A 21,901-nucleotide genomic window follows, 5' to 3' on the forward strand; every position below is an offset into this window, starting at 1 on the left:
TGTCAGATGGGAATTTCTGATTTTGTCAAGACAGTCTGCCAGCTTATAGGACGATAAATAGCTAAAGTCTGTTTAAACTCTGAGGCTCTGTATTGGGAAGTGTAAGATGTATGTTCGGGTTTCTTATTCATTTTGTGTGTGTCTGAAGATGTACAGATTACAGAAAAGAACACATTAGAGCACATGGCACAAGCAAGGTGGAAAAATTTGGATGTCTGTGGCTGCTGAAATTAAACTTTGCTTATATTTTTAATTGGATCCATGTCTTATCTTTGATACATCTTGTTTCAGGGACTTTTTTTCAACGCGTGAGATGTTTTGTAAATGTAAGCTAGTGTTCCTCTAATTACATCAGACTCCAGATGTCAATATATTTCACTATAATTGCTTGTAGCTGAATTATATTGAATTGTATTGCATTATACCAAGAGGTCCTCTAAACAGGCTATATGTGAGTATATATATGTTTTGGGTTTGGGTTTACTGTCGATTGAAAGAAATAATTGATACTGAAAATAATTTATTTTAAATTGTAACAGAATAATAGTATATATATATAGAGAGAGAAAAAACGTAAAAAAATGTTCATTTATTTGACTTAAATCGATCAAATACTTGAAGAAAAATAAAACATTTGGGATTATTTTTATCATAATTTTATATTTTTTGTTGTTTTCTATGTTATCTGGTACCAAAGTTATCTCTTTTCCCTCTTTTTCCTCTTTAAATAAAATAAATAAAGGAATTCTGATATTCTTCTACGATCAACTCGCGAGATCGGCTGGCTCGCGAAGCTTTGGCTCGGCACGTGTGCTGATCCTTTTTTTTTTTTTTTTTTTAAGTGTGGCTCTCAGCTGCCGAGGCGGATGATGATGATGGCGGAGCTGGTTCAGGGACAGGCCTCGGTGGCTCAGCCCGGAACGAAAGATGACTTCGCAGACACGATACGCCGGGTCCGACAGGTAAAATGCTCTTCAGCGAACACAACTGCAGGGCTTTCGGACCACGAAACAGCGTGTTTGCATGTGGAGCAGTGCAGGACTTTGTTCGGGGCACCCCGGACCCTCAAGGCTACTACAAACACTCCTCATGCACTCAGCAAGCTAGCAAGCTAACGTTAAATAGCAGGGAGAGCATAGCTGAGAGAACAGATTAGAGTTTACACGGGGCGGAATACGCCTTAACTAACCGTGTCAAAACGGTCCAAACGACCAGGCAAGTCGTGTCTCATGCAAAACACGAAGGCCCATTATCATGTCGAAGTTTGTGCAACTTTAGTAAGTTAAGCTGACGCACTGCAACCTGTTGTCAAGTCACAGAAGTTGCAGTTAGCTTAGCTTGCTAACTTACTCATGACTAGTTTGATCGCCTGCAGCTTGGCCCACAACGTGAAGAAAGTTAATATTTAGTTCAGATATCAAGCCTGAACGGCCGGACTGCCTTACACGCAGTCAGAAATTTAGCTTGCTAGTTTTGAAGTCTCAAATTAGCCCAGTGTAACTGCTTGCTTCCCCAGTTAAATAGACACATTGAAAGCTCAAGCAGTAATCGTATGCCACACTAACGTTAAAATTCACCCGGTTGCCTCCACTCACTTCAGAGTGAGCGTATATATAAATCTTGGAGCACATCTTTCACATAATAATACATCAGAGTTAAACTCGTAGAGCTGGTGCTAGATAGCGATCTGCGTGGTACTCTGTGTCCGAGCAGGCTACACTGGAGTGAGGCCATGTAATGTAACGTCATCTGTTCAAATAAGCCCCCCTCCACTCCTCCTGGTGAGCACACTTGGATTTTTCCATTGCTGCGTGGAAATTACCTGAAAAATATCATTTCAGAAATCCTATATTTCACTGATTCCCGTTAACTGATGGTCATTGGTCACTACAGCTGGGCTACTATTAACCTGGTGTAAACAAGAGTTGTCTTTGTGATGTAATAGAAGATTAGTTTACCACCGAATGCAGTTCATAGTGTGCAAGTTGGACCCAAGTCATACCAGTTGAACTTTCCCCTGTGAAGAATATAACATAGGTATGAACAGTGGTTTAGTTCTACATTTTATTTGTATGACAACAAAAACAGAGTTTAAGGCACATTATCAGCATATTTTAAAATGTAGTTAAACTTCAGTGTAATTTTGATTACGCCAAGATAAAAACACGACAGGTAGGCGCTGCTGTTCCTTAATGTCTTTTGTGATTCTTTTAAAGCCCACCATCAGCCCTCCTTCCTCCACTTTCTCATACGTTTGCTCACACCTTGTTCCCAATATCTCATATCTGCCATAACATAAAGCTGCTGCATTAGGAGGAATATTTCACATAAGCCTCCTTGCAGTAACAGCAAGTTGGGCATAAGGGATTAGATTGTAGACATCAGCCTTGCTCTTGTGTCATCAGATGACCATAGATGTTAATAGTCAAAGATATTTATCAGAATGAATCACATGAACCCTTTTAAATATTTGAATTTTTTGTCTGCACATTTTGCTAGTGGCTGATGTTAAATTGTATATTTGAGTTGTATATCCAGTTAGTTAGCATGCGAGTACCCATATATACTCGGTAGAAGGGGAAGTAATCCATTGTTTTGTGCGTAGTCATATGACATAGATGTGGCATAAGAGAGATGGGAAGTGAAGGCCTTCATTTAGTGCTTCTTCACTTTTGGTGCGTGTGGTGTTGCTTTGCACAGTTGCAGCCGTCACATGCGTCTCTGTACTCGGTCAGACTACAGTCAGTGGAACATTTAAATCTTGAAGCTGCGCAGGATGAAATTGCTGTGCAATACATTTAATTTTAACTGTTCTGTGCTAAACAGGTATCACAGCAAACAAAAGCAAAGCAACCAATTATGTGAAGTCCATTAAGTCATTAGCTTGAATCACCAGATGTTGACCGCTGCTGTCAGCCTCCCATTTGCTAATTATTACATTCTGCCTCCTTCTGCTCGCCACTTCTGATCTGAGCTATTTTTTTTCCAGTTGCCAGTGTCTCACTGTCATTAAATATACCTGTCTGTTTTGAACATAACTATTAGCATACAAACATGAGCAACCTTTCTTGTTAAATATAAAAACCTCATTGAGTGGAAGTTAGAATAGTGTAGATCACTGATGAAACAGATGTGCCACAGTGGACAAGGTATTCTTTGACCCTTAATGTAAACTATCTGTGCTTTTGTTCCCATTTAGCTGTATGTCACATGATTTTATTTTGCTTATTTTTGGACAAATCAGACATTTATGTGCACATTTCAAGGCTTAAAGTAGGAAGCCTGACTGACTGCAGTTACTGTTTAAGAGCTTTTTTTTTGTTTGTTTGTTTTTAACATGTTCACTCAGCAAAGATTGCATTCAAGGAGTGAGTTGGTGTTGGAGTCCAGTCCACTGTGGTGTTTACCCAGAGGCCTCAGAGGACAGTGGGGTTTCTACTGTAGGATAGACCATTTGTACCAGACAGTTATCCATGAAATTCACCAGACTGCATGTCTGTAAATCTAACCCAACTGTTAGAGGATGCCTCTGTAGTAGTAATGTTTACATATAAGCAAATACATCTTTGATTACATGCGGTGCCCTCCGGTAAATCATCATCTGACAAAATTTTGCTTTCATAGTTATTTCTGGTGAGTAATGACAAAAACAACTTGTTTCAACGCTAGCATTTTGAGGTCATTTTCATTGAGACCTCTGCCCAAAAAACCTGAACATGAGAAATACGGCCAAATCGTTACTCATAAATACTTCATGCTAACCAGCAGTCATTCCAAAGCTGCTGTGCTGTGGTGCTAATAAAAATAATTCATTTTCCATTCACTGTCTTGTCTGACAAAATCGGCACAGCTACAGGTGGATGAATAAGTCTGTGCAGTGTGTGCAGCCATATGGACATTTAAAACGAGTTATAAATGATATGAATGATAAACTCAGTGTGTGCTGAAGGAAGTAACCTACTATGATGTTGTTGTCTCTCACTGAATAAGCAGTAAAAGTGTATATTATATATTGCAGCAGAAATTTGATCAGCAGTAGCCTCTTTGACTGGTGAAATCCACAATAACCTTCATCCATGTTGTAATGGACATAGCTGATAAAACTGACAGGTGTTTTGGGAGCAGCTTCTTTGCCCAACTTTAGTGAAACAAAACACTGATATCACACGGGGTTCAAGCAATTTCTTGACTGTTGGCTTCATCTAAAATTCTTTTCAAGCTGCTTGACATGCATAGCTATAGCAATGTCATAGAAACAGCAACCCCACACCTGCTTCTTTTTCTGCCTCCTTATTTCCATTGCACCCCTCTCAGTTCCACTGTTGGGCTCTGAAGTAGATAATAATCCCTGAAGGTGATGGAAGACTCTAATTGCACTCGCTATATTTTCATATTCTGAAAAAAGAAAAGAAAAAAATCCAGTCAGGCACAGATGTCAATTTAGTGTAATCTTCTGAAACGCTATACTTTTGTATGGAAGGAGAGGTGGCAGATTAACAGTTAGTGGCTGTTGGCGCTCGCATGCAGCAAAACTGAAGATTTAAATGTCCCTCACTGCAGATCATCATCTAGTTTAGGTTGCAGTAGACACAGATTGGTTTTTTAGCTAAGCTGTAATACAAATAAGTGCACTGCTCTTGAAGTGGTATGCAGGGGTTTGACTCTCTAAATCACTACAGGAGAAATATGTGGAGAAATGTATGTTTTGGGTGGCCAGAAATGCACAGAGGTCATTCCTTGTGCCAGTCATGTATTGATTTTGAGCCACAGAAAGTAGACCCTGGCGAAGTGTTTAATCATATTATGTTACCATGACTATGGGTGAATGCTGAGCTTTAATACTTTTTTGGTTCTGAAACTTAAAAAGTGAACACCAGACGGGTACTGAAAGCTTTCACCACATGTGGGATCCTATTCTCGTTTACTCGCCAGCAGCTGCTAATCAAGTATTCTACTGATTATTCCCATGATTATTTAAAACTGGTTAATATACATTTATTTACTGTGCTAGTAGGTCAGACCTGCACACATTGACCATATTCACTGCACCCAGGGGTGCCCACCTTGAGACTGTTGTTCGACCACATTTCTACCCTCATATCCTTTTACCTTTGTCTAGCTTTGCACATCTATGTACCTTCTCCTTATTCTATGAGCAGTCTTTTTGTGTGTGTAATAGTTTTAGGTAGCTTTCTGTCATGCTCATCTACTGGCAAATCTGGTCTTTTGAGATATTGCTGTGTGCTGTGATGTCCTGTGTCATTTGTCAGTGAAAACATAAAAAGGTTAGTTTAGTCACCGAGAGCTTGCACATGACAGATGTTCCAAGGAAAGCACCACCATCGGTAGTCTCAACAAGAGCTCTAGCAGGCTGCTGTAATATTGTACAAGATGCATTTTTCAAGTGCTGTCAAAAGATGACACTCTGCACAACTGATGTCTTTGTCCAGCTTCATGGCAAACATGATGCTTTTAAGAAAACAGGAAGAAAAGCAGATGTGTCACGCTTATCGTGAAGGGTTGTCCAAGATGTTGTCTTGAAAAGGGAAATGTATGCTCAGAATGAATATCTCCACACATCCACTTTTCATCTTTATTCCACCTGTCTTACATTTTTTGTTTTTTTTCAGATGGCAGCCAAGATGGGAGGAGACCAGATGTCCCACATGAACAGCTCCTCTCCGGTCTTAGACTCCTCCCTCTACGGCTTTGGAGGCCAAAAACGTTCACTAGACAATGGAGGTAAAACCTTCACTTATACACGCATAACCGTGGGTCTGCAAACTGTTCTGATGTATTGGTTTACATTCACAGGCACTCTGTCTGATGCTTTTATCCTGGAGAATATGTGGACACCTTTATAATAATACCAGTCTGCTACATAAAAGCTCTCGATGTGTTTATCTCCTCACTGTAGAAAGGAAACGCTCTTAGGAGCTGTCTTCTTCTTGCTCAAACTGCGTGTGCTCCTTTATGTCAGATTTTGCCCAAACCACCCTATAAAGTTTAGCCTGAAAATTACCATTTCTTTTCACTTCATTACGCAGTCTGACAAGTTGCCTTTTCAGTTTGCGAAGAGTTATTATTATTTTGCCCCAACCAATCAGTAGCAAATGACATAACCACCAACATCATTTTCTGTCGAGACAAAAGCTGTAGCGGTGGCTGCTCATAGCAGTTACCTTTCAGAGTTTTTTATGCCAATCTAAGAAATATACCAATTTAAAGTTATCTTTGTAACCCAGCACACAGCCTGTACAACTGTGTGGTTCTCGGCCTCACCAAGATCACATCCCTATTTTTAATCTTGGATGCAAATTTCTGATTGGTTGGTTGTTATTCCAAGCAAGGAAACAGCCACCGAACACAACCTTAAGCCTAATTTAATAACTGGAAAATAATGTGTTTGAAGAACTGGAGTTCTCAAACCAAGCTGTCAAAAAGTTTAGAAATTGTGTTCATTTCCAAAATGGTGTTTTAAGAATAATTATGACTACTGTAAGGTGATAGATAGATAGATAGATAGATAGATAGATAGATAGATAGATAGATAGATAGATAGATAGGTAGGTAGATACTTGACATGACAGTAAGTAAATTAGGGTGGGAATGTTTGCCAAACTACTTGTGTCCCTTACATAACAAGCATTTATTATTCAATATTCACTCCCAGTTTTTTTAAAAAAAAAAACACAAACTGCAGTCCGCATTGTTTACACCCATACTTACTTGCTAGCTATCCTCTTCTTTCCCGCCTTTGCTGGTTACATTACTGTGTTTGTTAGTACATTATGTTCCGTCTGTAGATCAGTGAAATATGATAAAATCTTTGGCAGGATTGGTCACGCGTATGCATGTGCCTCCTCTTGTGCATTAACAAACCCACTCATGAAAAAAAGATTGATCCATTGTACTACTAGTGGTCAACAACTGCACAAGGTTTAAGCGTAACATTACCTTAGGGATGCATAATAAACCAAACCAAACAGAAGACATGCCTTTGAAAATTTAACTTCATTTCCTGTTAAACTCTTCTTGATGATGACTGCTCTATTTCTGCACTTGTTTTGGCAGTCGATTAAAAAATTTTATCATTCTGCAGTACTGGTCACACACCCATGGTTTATTTTTCATGTTTGTATGTAAGTGTCTGACACCACAGTGTACAGAAACAAAGTGTCATTCTGTCTGGCTGTGTTTTTCTCGCATAAAAAGGATTTGATCTGTTTCATATCCATTAAGTGGAAGCACTAGTCGTTTATCTTGTACTCCTCTTATCTTGTCACAGTTGTTTGTATGTATTCAACCCTGAATGCATGGATAGATAAATTGTATGCAGTTCTGGTTTAGGTTTGTTTGCCGCACTGTTACTGCTTGCAATACTTTGTCCTCAGTGTTTTTTGGTCAAGGTTGTCCCACAGTGTGGGGGAAGTAACAGAAATTGTCTGTGAAGCACTGGGGTTGGCTCTTGGCATTTAATTATCAAATGTACAAGTATGCAAATAGTCTCAAGGCGTCCACATTTTATCTCGCAGTCTTGTCCTTGAATGAATTCACCTCCTGTTTTATATTCATAGCTGTTCCATTCTCAAGCGTTAACCCTGGTGCACTTCCAGAAGGAGTGAAATCGGAGCAAACAGCCATAAAATTGATTGAAACTGCTAGATATCAACTCAGGTGTTCACGTCTATGGCAGCACATCTTCCACTGACCCTGCAGGACCCTTGCTTGGTGCTACCTGTCAAAATTCAATTCATGACCGGCAGTCACTGACCCGGCTGCGGTCTTTCTTTTTTCCCCAAATGGCTCTGATTGAAACACTCACTCAAACACTCACAGATCTGATTACCATGCTGGTGAAAGTCCCCCGCTGTGGGTCAGACATGAACACGAAGGATTGGCAGGACCATATCCATCTGCTCCCGTTCCATCCAGCCCTGACTCGCTCTTTTCCATTTTGCAGCTTCATCAGCTGTCACTATAACACATGCTATTAGTATTTATTTTTAACCATGATCTAAAATGATTTCTCACGTGCTAATTGGTTTGCATCTCTCTCACTTTTCTCAGTAGGAAATCACCTCGGTGCAATGGTACATCAAAGGTGAGAAGAGCATCCTCTCGTTTCTGTTTCTCTACCTTTTAGTACCTTTGATTCCTAGTATTTACTCTGTGCCTCATTGAAATAGTTTTGAGAGCCCTTATTTTTCTTATTTTATCTTACCATAAGGCTTATTTATAAAGACATATTATCTTTCTACAACAGGCATCATGCTGTTGCTATTGGGGAATTTTGGCGATGCTTTTGCTGGAAGTTTAAGTTTTTTGAATATGTCGTCAAGTTGACATTTTCACATCACTTACTTTTTAAGACCAATAGATAAAAGCAATTAATTTTATTGGCTGAAAACAAGAAAAGCAACAAATCCTCACATTTTCAGAATCTGGAACCAGCAAATATTAGGGTGCACAAGTTGGTTTGGAGAAAAGGGAGTCTGGTTTTAGATATTTTTTGGTTTTGTCGTCTTTGTTTCTGCCAGAGTTATTGATCATGTCCTAATCTCTCCCAGGGCTCTTGCGACAGAAGACTTTAAAGTGCCTGATAAGATGGTAGGATTCAGTAAGTAGCCCTTCGGTTCATTATAGTCAGTTTCAGGGTTTGACATGTAATCATCAGTATTGACGTTTTACTCAGTGTTTGGGTCAGTGCTCGGGGCTCCCATCTAAATCTCACTCTCTAATCTCCGTAGTCATTGGAAAAGGAGGAGAGCAGATCTCACGAATTCAGCTGGAATCAGGCTGCAAGATCCAAATTGCTTCAGGTAAGCTGTGACAAAACACGTAACACATTTACAAGATATCCACAGAGGCCAACAATGTGTTTTAACAAAGAGACATGAAAAACAGACTTCAAACTGGCAGCAGAATCTGAGGCCTTACAAATTGCACTGAACAGTCGTGTTGGATGTGTTTGGTGATAAATTATCACAGTGACACAAGTTTTTTTTATCATTTCAAAAGCAATGTTCATGACCTTTCATTGAAAGATTTGGCTTACCAATTTTCAGGTTCAGGACACAGTCGTGTGCCGATATGCAACTTGCATACCCAAAGCTTTTGCAGTTTTAAGTTTGCATTTGAAGTATTATGTTGATTACTCGTTCTTGTATATATGTTAAAACGTGCAGTATCTTTTGTTTTGTTACAGACAGTGGAGGCATGTTGGACAGGCCCTGCACACTGACTGGGAGCCCAGAGAACATTGAGTAAGTCTCACCTCTCAACTTTGACAGATTTACTGAAACTGCACGGGGTGTTCGGAAAGTGTGCCCCATTGTTGTGACACAGAGGTCATGAACTCTCATTGCTTTTCACATCTTCTCTTAATTAGTCACTGAATCACCTGAACACCTCTTTCACGTGTGACAAAGAGAAACGTGTTTGTGTAGAGTATGTAACTGTGGTGACAAATGTGTTCCTTAGTCTTTGCTCCACCCCCGCAGGCAGGCCAAGAGGCTGTTGAGTGAGATTGTGGAGCAGTGCCGGTATGGTCCGGGCTTCCACAGTGACATGGATGGCAACAGCTCGATCCAGCAGATTCTTATACCCGCCAACAAAGTCGGCCTGGTCATCGGCAAAGGAGGAGAGACCATCAAACAACTGCAGGTTTGGTAGTGAACATATAGCAGTTGCAGTAAAACTGTGCATATAACAACATTACTGTTTAAGTAATTCCACAGATAATCATTGTAGAGTTCATGGACATGTCACAGCTCTAAAATCATGTCTGCCAAGGAGCAGGTTTAAGAAACTGCAGTTATTTAAACCGCATTCTTGGCATTAAAATTAAATTAAAAGTGAAACTTCTAAAACCTGCTCCTGAATTGGAAGCAGCTCTGAATCAGTAATAACCAGGTTATTATCGGTATACTTGAAGAAATGAAACTGACCAATAAAAGGTATCCATAAGAGCAGCATTATCCTCATTCTGTCAGCACAGTCCCATTTAGTGCACGAATGACCTAAAAAGTGAGCTGTTACTTTCACGACGATAATTACTGAGTGATTTGGAGCATTGACATGAAAACTGATGACTTTTGATTATGTCCGGCTGCTCAAATGACATTTCCAATTACTTGTCATGACACATTGATCAGATACACATTTGAGATTATGTGTAATATCTCACGTCATTTGTAGATATTCACCTGCTGGTTACAAAATTATGTTAAAAAAATAAAATAAAGCCTGTTGTTTAAGATATGGCAGAATTTCCACCTTCCAGAGTGAATAGTATTTTGGACCCCAGGTAACTCTTTGATGTGTGTTTCTGCTCCTGTCTGATTGTACCCCTGCAGGAGAGAACAGGAGTGCAGATGATAATGATTCAGGATGACCCCATGCCCACCGGAGCAGACAAGCCCCTGAGAATCACTGGAGATCCCCACAAAGTGCAGGTCAGTCTCAGAAGAGCTCAGTGTGTGCTGCTGTCTTTCCACTTCACACTCAATTTTACACATTTTATGCCTTCAGGTGTGCACACAAGCATCTGAAAACCTCTTTGTTTTCATTGAGTTGACTTTTGTTAGGCTTCCAGCACAGCATTCTCTGTTAAAACATTTTTTCTTAATTAAGATTTTGGTGTGTGTTTTATAGCAAGCCCGTGAACTTGTGGCGAAGCTCATCCGTGACAAAGACCAAGGAGAATTCAGGGTTGGCAGGGCAGACTTTGGATCCAAAATGGGGGGAAGCAGTCTGGATGTAAGAGCTTTTTTTTCTCCTTTTCTTTAAATGCTGGGCAGTTAAGATAGTGTGCTAATTTATTCACATAAGCAAATCTTTCCTGAATTCTTCTCTGTGTCCTCATCGACCAGGTGGTTGTGCCCAGATTTGCTGTCGGCATCATTATTGGCAGGAACGGAGAGATGATCAAGAGGATTCAAAATGATGCGGGTGTCAGGATTCAGTTCAAACAAGGTACAAAGATAAAGCAAGACCTGATGTTGGCAGTCTAGTTGAAATGTGTAATTTCTATAGCTGGGTTACATGATGTCTGCTGAGATGCTATACATAACCGCTGTAGGCTTCACTGTAGCTGATGTTCGCATCCTCAAAAACATGTCAGCAGCTACAGAGAAACCACATGGTGACCACAAGAACTGTGATTGGCTGGTGTGTTTCTGTGATGCCAGAGGAGATTGTTGATAGTCAAGATAACATTAAGGAGGTTAAACAAAAGACTCGATAGTCCTGTTCTCTTTGACAACACATTCTGCACTGCAAAGTAGAAGTGTAATTTGTATGCATTATATATGGTGCGCACATATGCATCAAGTATGAATTTTAGTTTTTGAGACATTTGAAACATATCAGTAATGTGTTAGGCATTTCAGTATTTTTGTCTGAGTGCTTTTTCGGGCTCACTTTGTATGGAAAGCACACCCAGAAGGTCATCATCAGTTATTTTGAATCACAACAGTGTGTATCAGGGCACAGGCGACGATGTGTCTTGTGTTGTTGATTTGTTAATCGTTTAGCTCCAGGCAGAGTTTCACAATCATCAGAATACGTGGACAGTATTGATTAAATTGATATTTATTCCAGTCCAAACATCCCCAAGTTCAGCATTTGCTTTTTTACTTACTCATTTCTCACTTTACGTGTGAAATTCAAACCTGCAAGCAGTTAAAGTTTGGAAATATCACCAGGCTTTTGCTTTCCTTTTATCCAGTGACTTGTATTTAAAGCAAAAGATGTTTTGTGTCTCTTGTCTCCTTTTTGTCATCCAGATGATGGAGTCAGCCCTGACAGGGTTGCTCAGGTGATGGGCCAGCCCGACAACTGCCACCATGCTATCCACCTCATCAATGAACTGGTTCAAACTGCTCAGGTACGAGCGTCTGCTTTGTCCTTTATATTTATTTCTGTCCGCTTCATTTGTTTTTAGTTGAGAAACAGGATAGAGACGAGTATTGCCAAGATGCTGTTTTTAATAATTACGAAAGTAATGCAGAAAAACATTTTGCATAAATCAAATTATCAAGATTTCTTACAGCCTGAAAAAATTCTTGAGAGTCCAGGTTAAAAAAAACTATCAAATTTGAAACCCTAAGGAAGCAATACCACTTTAGACTAAATTAAAAGGTTGTCATTTTTATTTTTCCTGTTTCAATCAAAATTCTTTCTTTTATTCCTCTTTCTCTTCCTGTAGGAGCGAGATGGGTTTGGAGGCATCATGGGCCGTCGAGGACGAGGTGACTGTAATGTGGGAGGGCCTGGAGGACTGCAGGAGGTGACATATGCAGTACCTGCTGACAAGTGTGGCCTGGTGATTGGCAAAGGTAAGGAACATGTCTTTTGTAAGATTTTTACTTTTTATATTTTTTTTAGATTTAAACACCTGCTGATGCTGCCAGCACCCCAGCGGACTGTTGTAGTCGTGTATGCGTATCTAGGACCTTTTGTTCACATTAGTTTGTATTGAAAAGTTGCTGGGTAGCGTAAGTGTGTCTGGTTTAGTCAGTTTCCCGCTGTGAGGCCGTCCCCTAAAACCTGCTGTCTTAGAGAAATCAGGTTCATCGGCCTGATCAGTCTTCATAAGAGTCTGTCCAGTTCACCAGATTGCCTTTTCCCTTTTAATAACTGAATGCCGTTTGGTGTTGTGCCACTGCGTGAAACTGATGAGAAGAGGGTGGGGGGCCTGTGTCACCACCCTCCTATTCTCCCTCCAGGGCTCATGTATATAGCACAAGTGGCATTCATTGGCTTCACTAAGGGCTTAATGATGGGGATAATGCGTGTAATGTGACATTAATTGTTAAAGGTGCATAATAACAGCCCTCAATCATGTGGAAGGCTGCCTGGCATCTAATGAGGGTCTTTCAGCCCAATAGAGTGCAGCAAGGGAATGAATAGGAGGAATTAGCTTATTGGCTATTCATGCCCACTCTATTGCCAGCTATTTAAAAGTCATTGACCATTGCATTGGAAGGAGGTGTGTGTGTGTGTGTGTGTGTGTGTGTGTGTGTGTGTGAGAGAGTGGGTGCAGTATGTGTGCATGCATGTTGCCTTGGTGTGTGTGTGTGCGTGCATTGGTGGGCGGGGTCGGAGGGGGCCTCTTTACCTAAGATAAAAACACGGCAATAGAAATGTCAAGTGGCTTTTGTGCATGTAGTGGGGCGAGGGAAACAAATAAACCTGGGCGTTGCGTCCCCCTCTCTGTGCATTAGCATATGAAGTGGGCCAATATGGTGGAGATGGCGGTGGGTCTGGGTGCTGTCAGCCGTCCCTTAAAGGGTGCGGTGATTAATATCTTTACGATGCCATATGCAGCCCATTGCCCCTCTGTTTTGACCCCCTACACACACACACACACACACACACACACACACACACACACACACACACACACACACACACACACACACACACAAAGCTTGATGAATCAAGCCACCCACCAACCAACCTGCTCAGACTTCATTACAGACATGAAATCGGTGCAGAAGTCATAACAAGCATACTACGGCTTTACGCATGGATTTTGAGCTAAAAACATCTCAACTCAAAGGTCCATTTAGCAGGTTTTCCAAAGCAGGCAAAGAGTTTGCTTGGATAAAAGTTGATAATTGCTTGTTTAAAAGCCTAGTAAGGAGACTAGTAAGTTGAGATGTGTCAAGTTACTGCTTCAAGGTTGAACATCCACATTATACTGATGATTAAAAATTACTTTACTGACTGTAAAAATGGGCTCTAACCTAACCTTAACATCATCTAAACGTGGTTTCTCAGGTTTCAGTTTCTGCCTATAATTGGAATCGTGTGTAATGATTTAAAGTTAAGGTGCCAAATTAATGTGAGTTGGTGAGGATTTTGTTTTACACTGATGAAGTGTACACTTTTCATACGTTTTTCTGATATATACTCTGCAGATGTAGCTCACTGCAATCAGTGTGTGTGAAAAGGAGGAATAAGAGGCATCAAAGCACCTTGAATAAAAGTACTGTATAAATCCAGGTTTTAAAATTTCTTTGTGTCAAAATCTCATTAGGTTGATTGCTGACTCTTAGTACGTTCACATACGAACTGTGGACGTTTTCTGAAGCTGCATAAGATTGTCAAATGCGTTCGCATCTAGTGAATTGAACTGTGATTGGTAATAAGATAATTGATAAGTGCGCCCACTCGTTTGATTTTTCAGGCAATGACCCGCTCTAATAACACATGGACTGGATTGGACAGCAGATGGACTTTCAGGGTAAAGTCCATTTTGAATGTCCAGGCCAACTGATTCAGACATTTGAGTTCATACTTTGAGCTCTTTCCGGTAATGTCAGGACAGTTTTTTGGGGTAGCAGTGCGTGTGCGAAAGGGCCTACAGTTTTCCGTGAGTGTGATTGTGAGCATGAATGAATTGTCTCTGCGTGTAGGCTGTGTGACTGACTGGTGACCTGTGCCAGTGCCAGATGGGATCAGCTCACGTGACCATCCTAAATGGATATAAATTGATTAATAAGCTCATCGTTTTAACTCTTCTAATAGCATTTCCCCAGTACGGGACTATTAAAAGGCCTATCCTATCCTATCTTATCTTAATTAAAACAACCAAAAACACCCTGCCCTGTCAGCCACTCTAGACTTTTTCCTTAAGTCATCTAGTATCTCTGGAAGTGGTCATGTCCTTACAGATTTGAGGGGAAAAAAAATGCGATATTGGTTTTATTCATATTGGCCACTCCTAGTTTGATGTAGAGATGCTGTTACATTAGAAATTTTCACATTATGCTTTCTGCTAATGTTGTTTTCCCTCAAGGCCTTAGAGTCGTGTCCCCCTCCCCTACCACCACCAGCAGCAGCTAACCAGTCCCTTGGCTTTGCCTTGAATGCCGTCACCAGTTGCACTTTTGTATGCCCTCCTTTTCTCCAGCTCACTAAACCAGTCTCATTAATAAGGCCCGTATTATCTGTCCTCACTACAGCCCAGTCCATGAAATGAATAGTCAGGGTCTTCATTGCTCTCTGCTGTCTGACTAGAAGAGCTCATAATGGCTTCATTAAGGCAGAAGTTTCATTTGGTTGACAATGGGTTAATGGCCCATGTGCAGTCTGTTGGCAGCAAGGAATAGGCTACGGGAGGGGAGAGGTTTTTGATGAGCGTTTTCATTCAGAGGTCAGCCAGGGTCATCCGAGTGTCAGCCACAAGTGAACAAATGTGTAATTGATGTTGGGACAGCCCCGGTGTCCCCCCGGGAAGCACCCTCAGCCTTTTTCGTTTAGATGGGCATTGTGGAGGAGGGGGGCAGCTATATGCCCCCCGTTCACTCCCTCCTCTCATCACAGAGGACAACACCAAGTCAAGAATGAAAAGGGTAAAAGAGACAAACGATAGCTCAGAAGGAGGATACGCTTCAATTTTGGCCCTTTTCTCCTGCCAGCTATGTTTCATTTCTCCCTGCTGGTGTAATTGCTCTCCCCACACGTCGGGAAGTTGGCATCTGATGCCGAGGAGGGGGAGGTGTGCAGAAGATGTCTCCTTTTGTTTCCTGATTTGCATGGATGTTAGCACAGAATGGTAGATAAGTGGTGAGACACATGGCAGAGTTTTCATAAGGTAGCACTATTACCACACTTTAGACAAGTGATTCGATGTGATTCTGCTGGGGACTTTTGTCTTCAGACAGGATAAGGCGGTTGTAAGATTACAGTCTTGGTAAAGATTAATAATACTGTGCATTGACAAAATAACACTACAGCCATTACACTTAGGTTTAACTACATGCAGTGCTCGATTTTCAGGCACAGGAATTTGGGTCAGGTTATTGCAGAAAAGAACGAAATCAACATCAGCAACATGTCTGACCACGGTGAAAACCCAAAGTGTTCATAGGTGTCAGAAGAGCAGGTCTCAGTTGCTCTTTGTCGTCTGCACTGATTAATCCATAAGTTGAAGGGCAGAAAATGAATTGGCAACTCACTGAAGCCATTTTCAAAGAATTGGTTCTCAAATGTTAGGATTTGCTGTTTTACTTTGTCTTTCAGAAAGGTTAACCAACCATCTTTAGGTCAAAATAAGAATTTTGAGGACCGTGGTTCTAAGATAATGTCTGTATTGTGTGGCGTGTTTTAGACCATACAGTTGATCAAGAAAAAAATGTCCAGATTAATCAGCAACACAAATGATGATTAATTCCCTTTTACTTGATGCTTTTCCAGGTGGAGAAACCATCAAGAACATCAAAGAGCAGTCTCGTGCCCACGTGGAGCTACAGAGAAACCCACCGCCCAACACCGACCCCAACGTGCGCATCTTCTCCATCCGTGGCACCCCTCAACAGTTGGAAAAGGCCCGCCAGCTGATCGATGAGAGAATTGGGGTAGGTGGTCTGGCTCTGCCCCCCCCCTCCCATACTCACCCCAAAACACTATTGTTTGGCCTGATATTCATGAGCCCACATGTCAGTGTAGAGAGTTGCTGGGGCGAGCTGGACTGCTGTGGTCCTGGTGGCCAGCAGGATGTCACCAGAGGTTAAATGTGAAGAATCCATCAAATGGACTTAATGGAGTGCATCAGCGCCCGGACCTGCCCTCTGACCTTGCCTGTTGGCTCCCCTTAAACACAAGTGTGGTCTCTCACTCGCCTTCTCTTCCCTTTCTCTGCTCTAGGGCCCAATAATGGGGGGTAACAGCAGCTTTGGTATGAATCCCTACAACCAAGGACCAACCACTCCTCCTCAACAGTAAGGCTCTACTCCCCCCCGCAAAATGTCCCACTTTGACACAGTTTTCATATATTACCGGTGAAATGCATGCTGACAAAGTGCAGCACAGTTTCCTCAGTAAGAAATTGACTATCAAGCTAATTACTCACATTGAATTTTCCATTTGTTTTACATAAGTGGGCCTCAGACGTTCATGACTGGAGGATGGGGTACAACTTTTCAGATATGGCAACCTCAAGGCCAACAGGAGCACAGTAAGTAAATACACAGTTGTTGACAGAATGCTGCTACAGCTAACTTACCAAACTCAAGTGAAAAAGAAAAAAGAAATGACAAAACAAGAAATCTGATCCTTTCCCCAGATCGATAAACGTGTTCTGTGCCTGTCTCAAAGAGAGAACAGAAGAACATATAAAGTTTTCACTTCTGAATGTTGTCGTCCATAAATTAGGCTGTGAATCAGAGATAAAGCTGAACTGGCTGAGCTTTCAAAGTCTTCTCCCAGCTGGGATGAGATGGTTACGTTCCCTGTGGCTAACCACCTCTTTCCTGCATGGACACATTTTAAATTTGCTGTCGATGGAAATCATTAGGAAACAGAATTGCAGATGAGAGCAGAAGGTGCAAATGGGGCGGGGGGAGAGAGTTGTTCTCAGTAACTCTGGTGGTGTTATCTGTGTCTGGTTTCAGGTCACAATGGCTCCCAGACGGGCCAGATGGACTGGGAGCAGTATTATAAAAAGCTAGGCAAGTGTCACGTAGAGAGAAGAGAATATTTTGTTGCAACAACCATCTCAAGGCTCATTTTGACGTTTGCCCACACAAATAAGAGTGGAGAAATTGTCTTTAGGAATTGGAGTTAACAGAAAACTTGTGATAGAAGCCATTTCAAGTCATTCTTCTGTTTGTTTGCAGGTCAGCAAAACCAAGCCCAGAGCACTGCTCCTGAATACAACAAAGCTTGGGGTGAGCACTTGTCAGTGTATTTAATCATGAACACAACACAAACAGATTAAACAGGGAGTTTTAGATCAGACCTCCAAATCTGACTTCATTTTCTCTAATTCTTTCCCACATTGTTGTTTTTTTCCCCTCCTCTTCCTCCTCTCCAGGCCAGACAGCTGGTCCTGGATCTCAGCAGACCTCTGACTACAGCGCCTGGGTTGACTTCTACAGACAGCCAATGGCCTACTTCAACCAGGGCGCACAGCAGACACAACCCCCAGGCCTTCAGGTAAGGAGAAAGCTGCCACAGCAATGCTTGACAGTCCACACCAGGATGAGGCCAAACCCTTACCCATAAAAAGATCAAAACCAGATCTGCTTTGTCTTCCACAGCCTGGCTTTTGTGGTCAGTCTGAACATAAATCTGTCTAAACATGTCAAAAATACCTTGTTCTTTTTATTTTTAAAAACCTCACCTAAAACAATATTGGTAGCAAAAGTTGACAATTAGTCAATTGACAGAATATTAATATGCAGCTAATTATGATAATCGCTTTATTTTCCGAACAAAAATGCCAATTTTAGTTTCTTAAATGTGAGTGTTGTCCTACTTATCCTTGCGTATTTTGTCTTGCATAATAGTAAATTAATCATTTAAAGATTTTGGATTGTTGGCTGGACAAAACAAGAATGTGACTTTGAGATCTGAAATCTGCACGTTTTTCAGTACTTTGTATCATACGATCAGCTGTCTATTAATACACATATGGTGTGGTATTTTATTGTCCCCACAAGCATCCTGCTAACATAAATCCAGTCTAAACTGCAGTACTCAGTACTACATAACTACAGTGTGTTCACAGTAATGAGCAATCGTGTCACCCCAGGGCAAAAGTGTGGCTCCTGTTGGTCTTTTCATGGGATTTGTTCTCAACAGGAAAATGTAGATTTTTGCCTTTAAGCTCCACACAAATGTCTGATGTTTTTATCTTTGTTTTTTTTAATGTTATCCACTGGAATCACCTGAGATGTGGGTAAATGATGAACAAACTGTTTTTTTGTTTGTTTTTCTGTTCTACAGGATCATTAGAGAAGATGCCCAGGTGAAAGACTTGAATCACTGAGAGGATGAAAAACAACCCTTTTTTTTTAGAGAGGGGGTTTTAGATTTGCAACGCCTTGAAGACTTTTCTTCTTAGTGAGAAACACTAGCTGTAGAATGACTTATATGATAAAGTAATATTTCTAAAAATCAGGAACATTTATTTGTTACTAAATGCTTGTGTACACTGTTATTTTGGATAGACAGTATCTGGAATCCCTTTTTGGACTTGAGAGAGCTGTTTAGTTTTTCTATATTTTCCTGTCTTTGACTCAGATTGTACCGCCAAAATGAACCCAAAAGTTGCAACATTTCAAACGGCAATATGATTTTTTTTTTTTTCCTAGTTCTGTTAAATTGAAATCATTGTTATGTGCTTAGCAGTCTTGAATACCATTTGTCATATGTCATAAGATGTTTAAAAGACTGTGTTTAAAATGTTTTCCTTTTACATAATTCAGTGAATTGAAACTGTGATGTTTTGTTACAGGAAATGTATTTTTGTTACAAGGCTTAAAAATGAGGATTAACGTCAGCCAGTGGCAATAGTTCTAATTTAATTCCTGTTGTGCATTGTATGCTGTTTTTCATTGTCATTTTATTGTACTCTGGTTTAAAAAAAAAAAAAAGGTGCAATATCTTATTTCACTTTTGAAACAAAGATGGGTTCTCTAATATTTTGACAGACTTTTAACTTGTAGTTTTAAGATTTTTTTTTTTCCAAATGGAAATGTCATGGATAATTTATTACAATTATCTGATCTGATAGGATTTAGGGGGATGTTGCAAATAGCTTCTTTGCCTTTGCTACCTTGTAAAACTATGTATATATGCTCATATATTTGACTGTTAATTTAAAATATATATGTTTCATATATATATACTTATAGAAATTTTTTTTTCTGTGATCAGTGTTGCAGGAAAATTGTCCCTCATTTTCTGTTCTGTTTTCATACTGAAAATGTTCAAAGATTGTGAATGTGTGATTTGAAATTTGATGTTGCATCTTGTTATGAAGAAAAATAAGAAGTGGTAGATTTTTGTGTATGTTCTGTAACTATTCAAGACTGCTAAGCCTCTGTATTTCTACCTGTGTAATAATTAATGTAGTATTTTTATGGTTTAAGTATTATGATCAAAAAAAGAAAACAGCTTGTTTTATTTGGTACCTCCCAGTTCGCTAACATCCCACTGAGCCCTCGCTGTGGACTCAGTGGGATGTTGGACTCAGTCCAATGCTAATAACTTTTTAATTAATTTTTTATTTCATGGTGTGATCTAATATAAATGGTATAAATGATGCATAATTATGGAAAAATGGTATTAACGTCATTTCTTAATGAAAAGGGATATAATTTCAAAATGTCTAATTATGGTGTTTGTTTGTTTTTTTTCCTTATGTGTACAGTTAACCATGTACTGGTATTAAAAACATCCAGTCTACCTTTATTGTGTATTTGTTAAGCTGATTTTTCTGTTTTATGACATTATTATAAAACATTTGGATGTCTTTTTGTTGTATTCTGATACTAAGAAACTTTGAGAGCTCTTTTGTGTGTATATACTAACAGGTGATACATGGAGGATATATAGGCCAACTGTATGTTTTCATGTTTTATAAGCTGAAAATATATATTTTCTATAGTCTATTGCCAGTTCTCAATCTCAAATAAATTTTCCGCAAGCCTCTCTTGTGCTTGAATTATACCATCGTTACAAGTTCTTCATGTTAACTGCAACACTTTCCATCAGTTTGGGTTTAGCTTTTAGACATGAGGATACATGTCAGTAAATACATCTCAATACTAATTATGTCCGCATGTTGAGATGTACACATCTGTAAATATCAGCATGTTATTATTCCTGATGTTCAGGTCAAAATCTATAAATCTATTAGCCGTTCCCAATATTCTAACAGGAAAACAAATTATTGAAGGTTTGGCATTTTTATGTGAAGTAAAGAGTGAAGAAAATCAGGCAACTTTGGGCTCAACATCCCTCTCAACACCTGTTTACCTTTGCTGTCCGTTGTGAGGGCTGTCCACTGCAGAATTACTTTCTCAGATTACTGACGAACTTTAACAGACAGTTTCTTGTCTCACTGTTCCCTGTGCAGCCCATTTCCATCATCTCCCCTCCTGCATGTTAACTGTCACCCCTCAGGCTCCTGTCCAGTGAAATCCCCCCCCCCCCCCCCCTCCCTCCAGAGAGCCCCTTCACCTTTGTCGCTGCACATCTTTGCACTCAGCAGGGGGACTCCTGCCACAGTGGACCCTGCACGGCCCCCATACCGGCCTCTGCATTGATGCGGTGCAGCTGTTTCCAAATCCAGCCCTTGATTTTGATCCTCTTCCTTTTTTTTTTTTTCTTTCTTATTTTTTTTCTTCTTTTCTTTTTTGTTTAATGTGCTGTCCCCGAGGACACTTCTGACCTGGTGGTTCTTTGTAGTCATCTAATAATTTAGTTGTTCCCGGATCATTCGCAGACTTAGAGGTTGAGAGGCACAATTAGTATCAATAAAGGCCATTGGTGGATACCTTTTCTCCTTCAGGGGTTATTTTATGCTGCACTTTGAGAGGAAGGTGAGAAAGTATTCACACTCAGTGTTGTACAGATTCTACTGAGGCAAATATGTGGTTTTATGTTAAATTGTTTAGCTACACCAACAAAGTACTGCAATCAAATCAGAGAATACATATTTTTGTATACAATCCTCAAACTCAGATTATTTTAAGTGGATGTACTGTATGTGCTGTATCCAGTGGTACAAAGTACTCAACTTCTGTTCTCCAGTACTGCATTTTCTCTTATTTTATACTTCACAACAAATCTGAGACAAATATTGTTCTTTACACTCAACTACATTTTTTCCAACTTTAGTTATTACCTTGAAATTCACCTCGTACAATAACGTCAAAACAATATTAATACTTTAAAGCAGAAAGAACAAGACAATCTGCACATTGAGTACTACATGCACCCAATAATACTTCTATACTTTAACCGAAGGAAAAATTTAAAATGAGGGCTTTAATTTGTAATAAGAAGAGAATATTTTACATTGTGGTATTTTTACTTTAACTCCAGGAAAAGATCTGAGGAGGCCTGCTATCAAAGGCCCATTGACTGCATCCTCTGC

The 21,901-nt window shown here is 40.1% G+C and overlaps 1 protein-coding gene across 5 annotated transcripts; it reads left to right on the top strand.

Moving 5' to 3' along the window:
* Positions 1-812: 812 nt before the first annotated feature.
* Positions 813-20,469, top strand: fubp3 (far upstream element (FUSE) binding protein 3). Of its 5 annotated transcripts, none has more exons than XM_046375421.1 (19): positions 813-962; positions 5,631-5,742; positions 8,071-8,104; positions 8,571-8,620; positions 8,751-8,822; positions 9,209-9,266; positions 9,504-9,666; positions 10,359-10,457; positions 10,657-10,761; positions 10,875-10,977; positions 11,790-11,890; positions 12,212-12,341; positions 16,210-16,370; positions 16,660-16,733; positions 16,890-16,969; positions 17,406-17,462; positions 17,631-17,681; positions 17,828-17,949; positions 18,742-20,469. In XM_046375421.1, the coding sequence occupies exons 1-19, from the start codon at positions 867-869 to the stop codon at positions 18,748-18,750; spliced, it is 1,677 nt and encodes a 558-aa protein (XP_046231377.1). In that variant the 5' UTR covers positions 813-866; the 3' UTR covers positions 18,751-20,469. The 5 variants fall into 5 exon arrangements, with proteins under 5 accessions (XP_046231377.1, XP_046231378.1, XP_046231379.1 ...); XM_046375422.1 differs by having other exon boundaries at positions 16,893-16,969; XM_046375423.1 differs by having other exon boundaries at positions 8,074-8,104.
* Positions 20,470-21,901: the final 1,432 nt, after the last annotated feature.

Source organism: Scatophagus argus, chromosome 20 (genome assembly GCF_020382885.2).
Source record: "Scatophagus argus isolate fScaArg1 chromosome 20, fScaArg1.pri, whole genome shotgun sequence".
Taxonomy (NCBI): domain Eukaryota; kingdom Metazoa; phylum Chordata; class Actinopteri; family Scatophagidae; genus Scatophagus; species Scatophagus argus.

What these genes read in the sequence shown, in the direction of transcription:
- fubp3 (XM_046375421.1), top strand. Translation starts at nt 867, where the DNA reads ATGATGATGATGGCGGAGCTGGTTCAGGGACAGGCCTCGGTGGCTCAG. An exon ending in GGGAGCCCAGAGAACATTGA is followed by an intron (nt 9,267 to 9,503) that starts GTAAGTCTCACC and finishes CCACCCCCGCAG; the next exon opens with GCAGGCCAAGAGGCTGTTGA. An exon ending in TGGCCTGGTGATTGGCAAAG is followed by an intron (nt 12,342 to 16,209) that starts GTAAGGAACATG and finishes ATGCTTTTCCAG; the next exon opens with GTGGAGAAACCATCAAGAAC.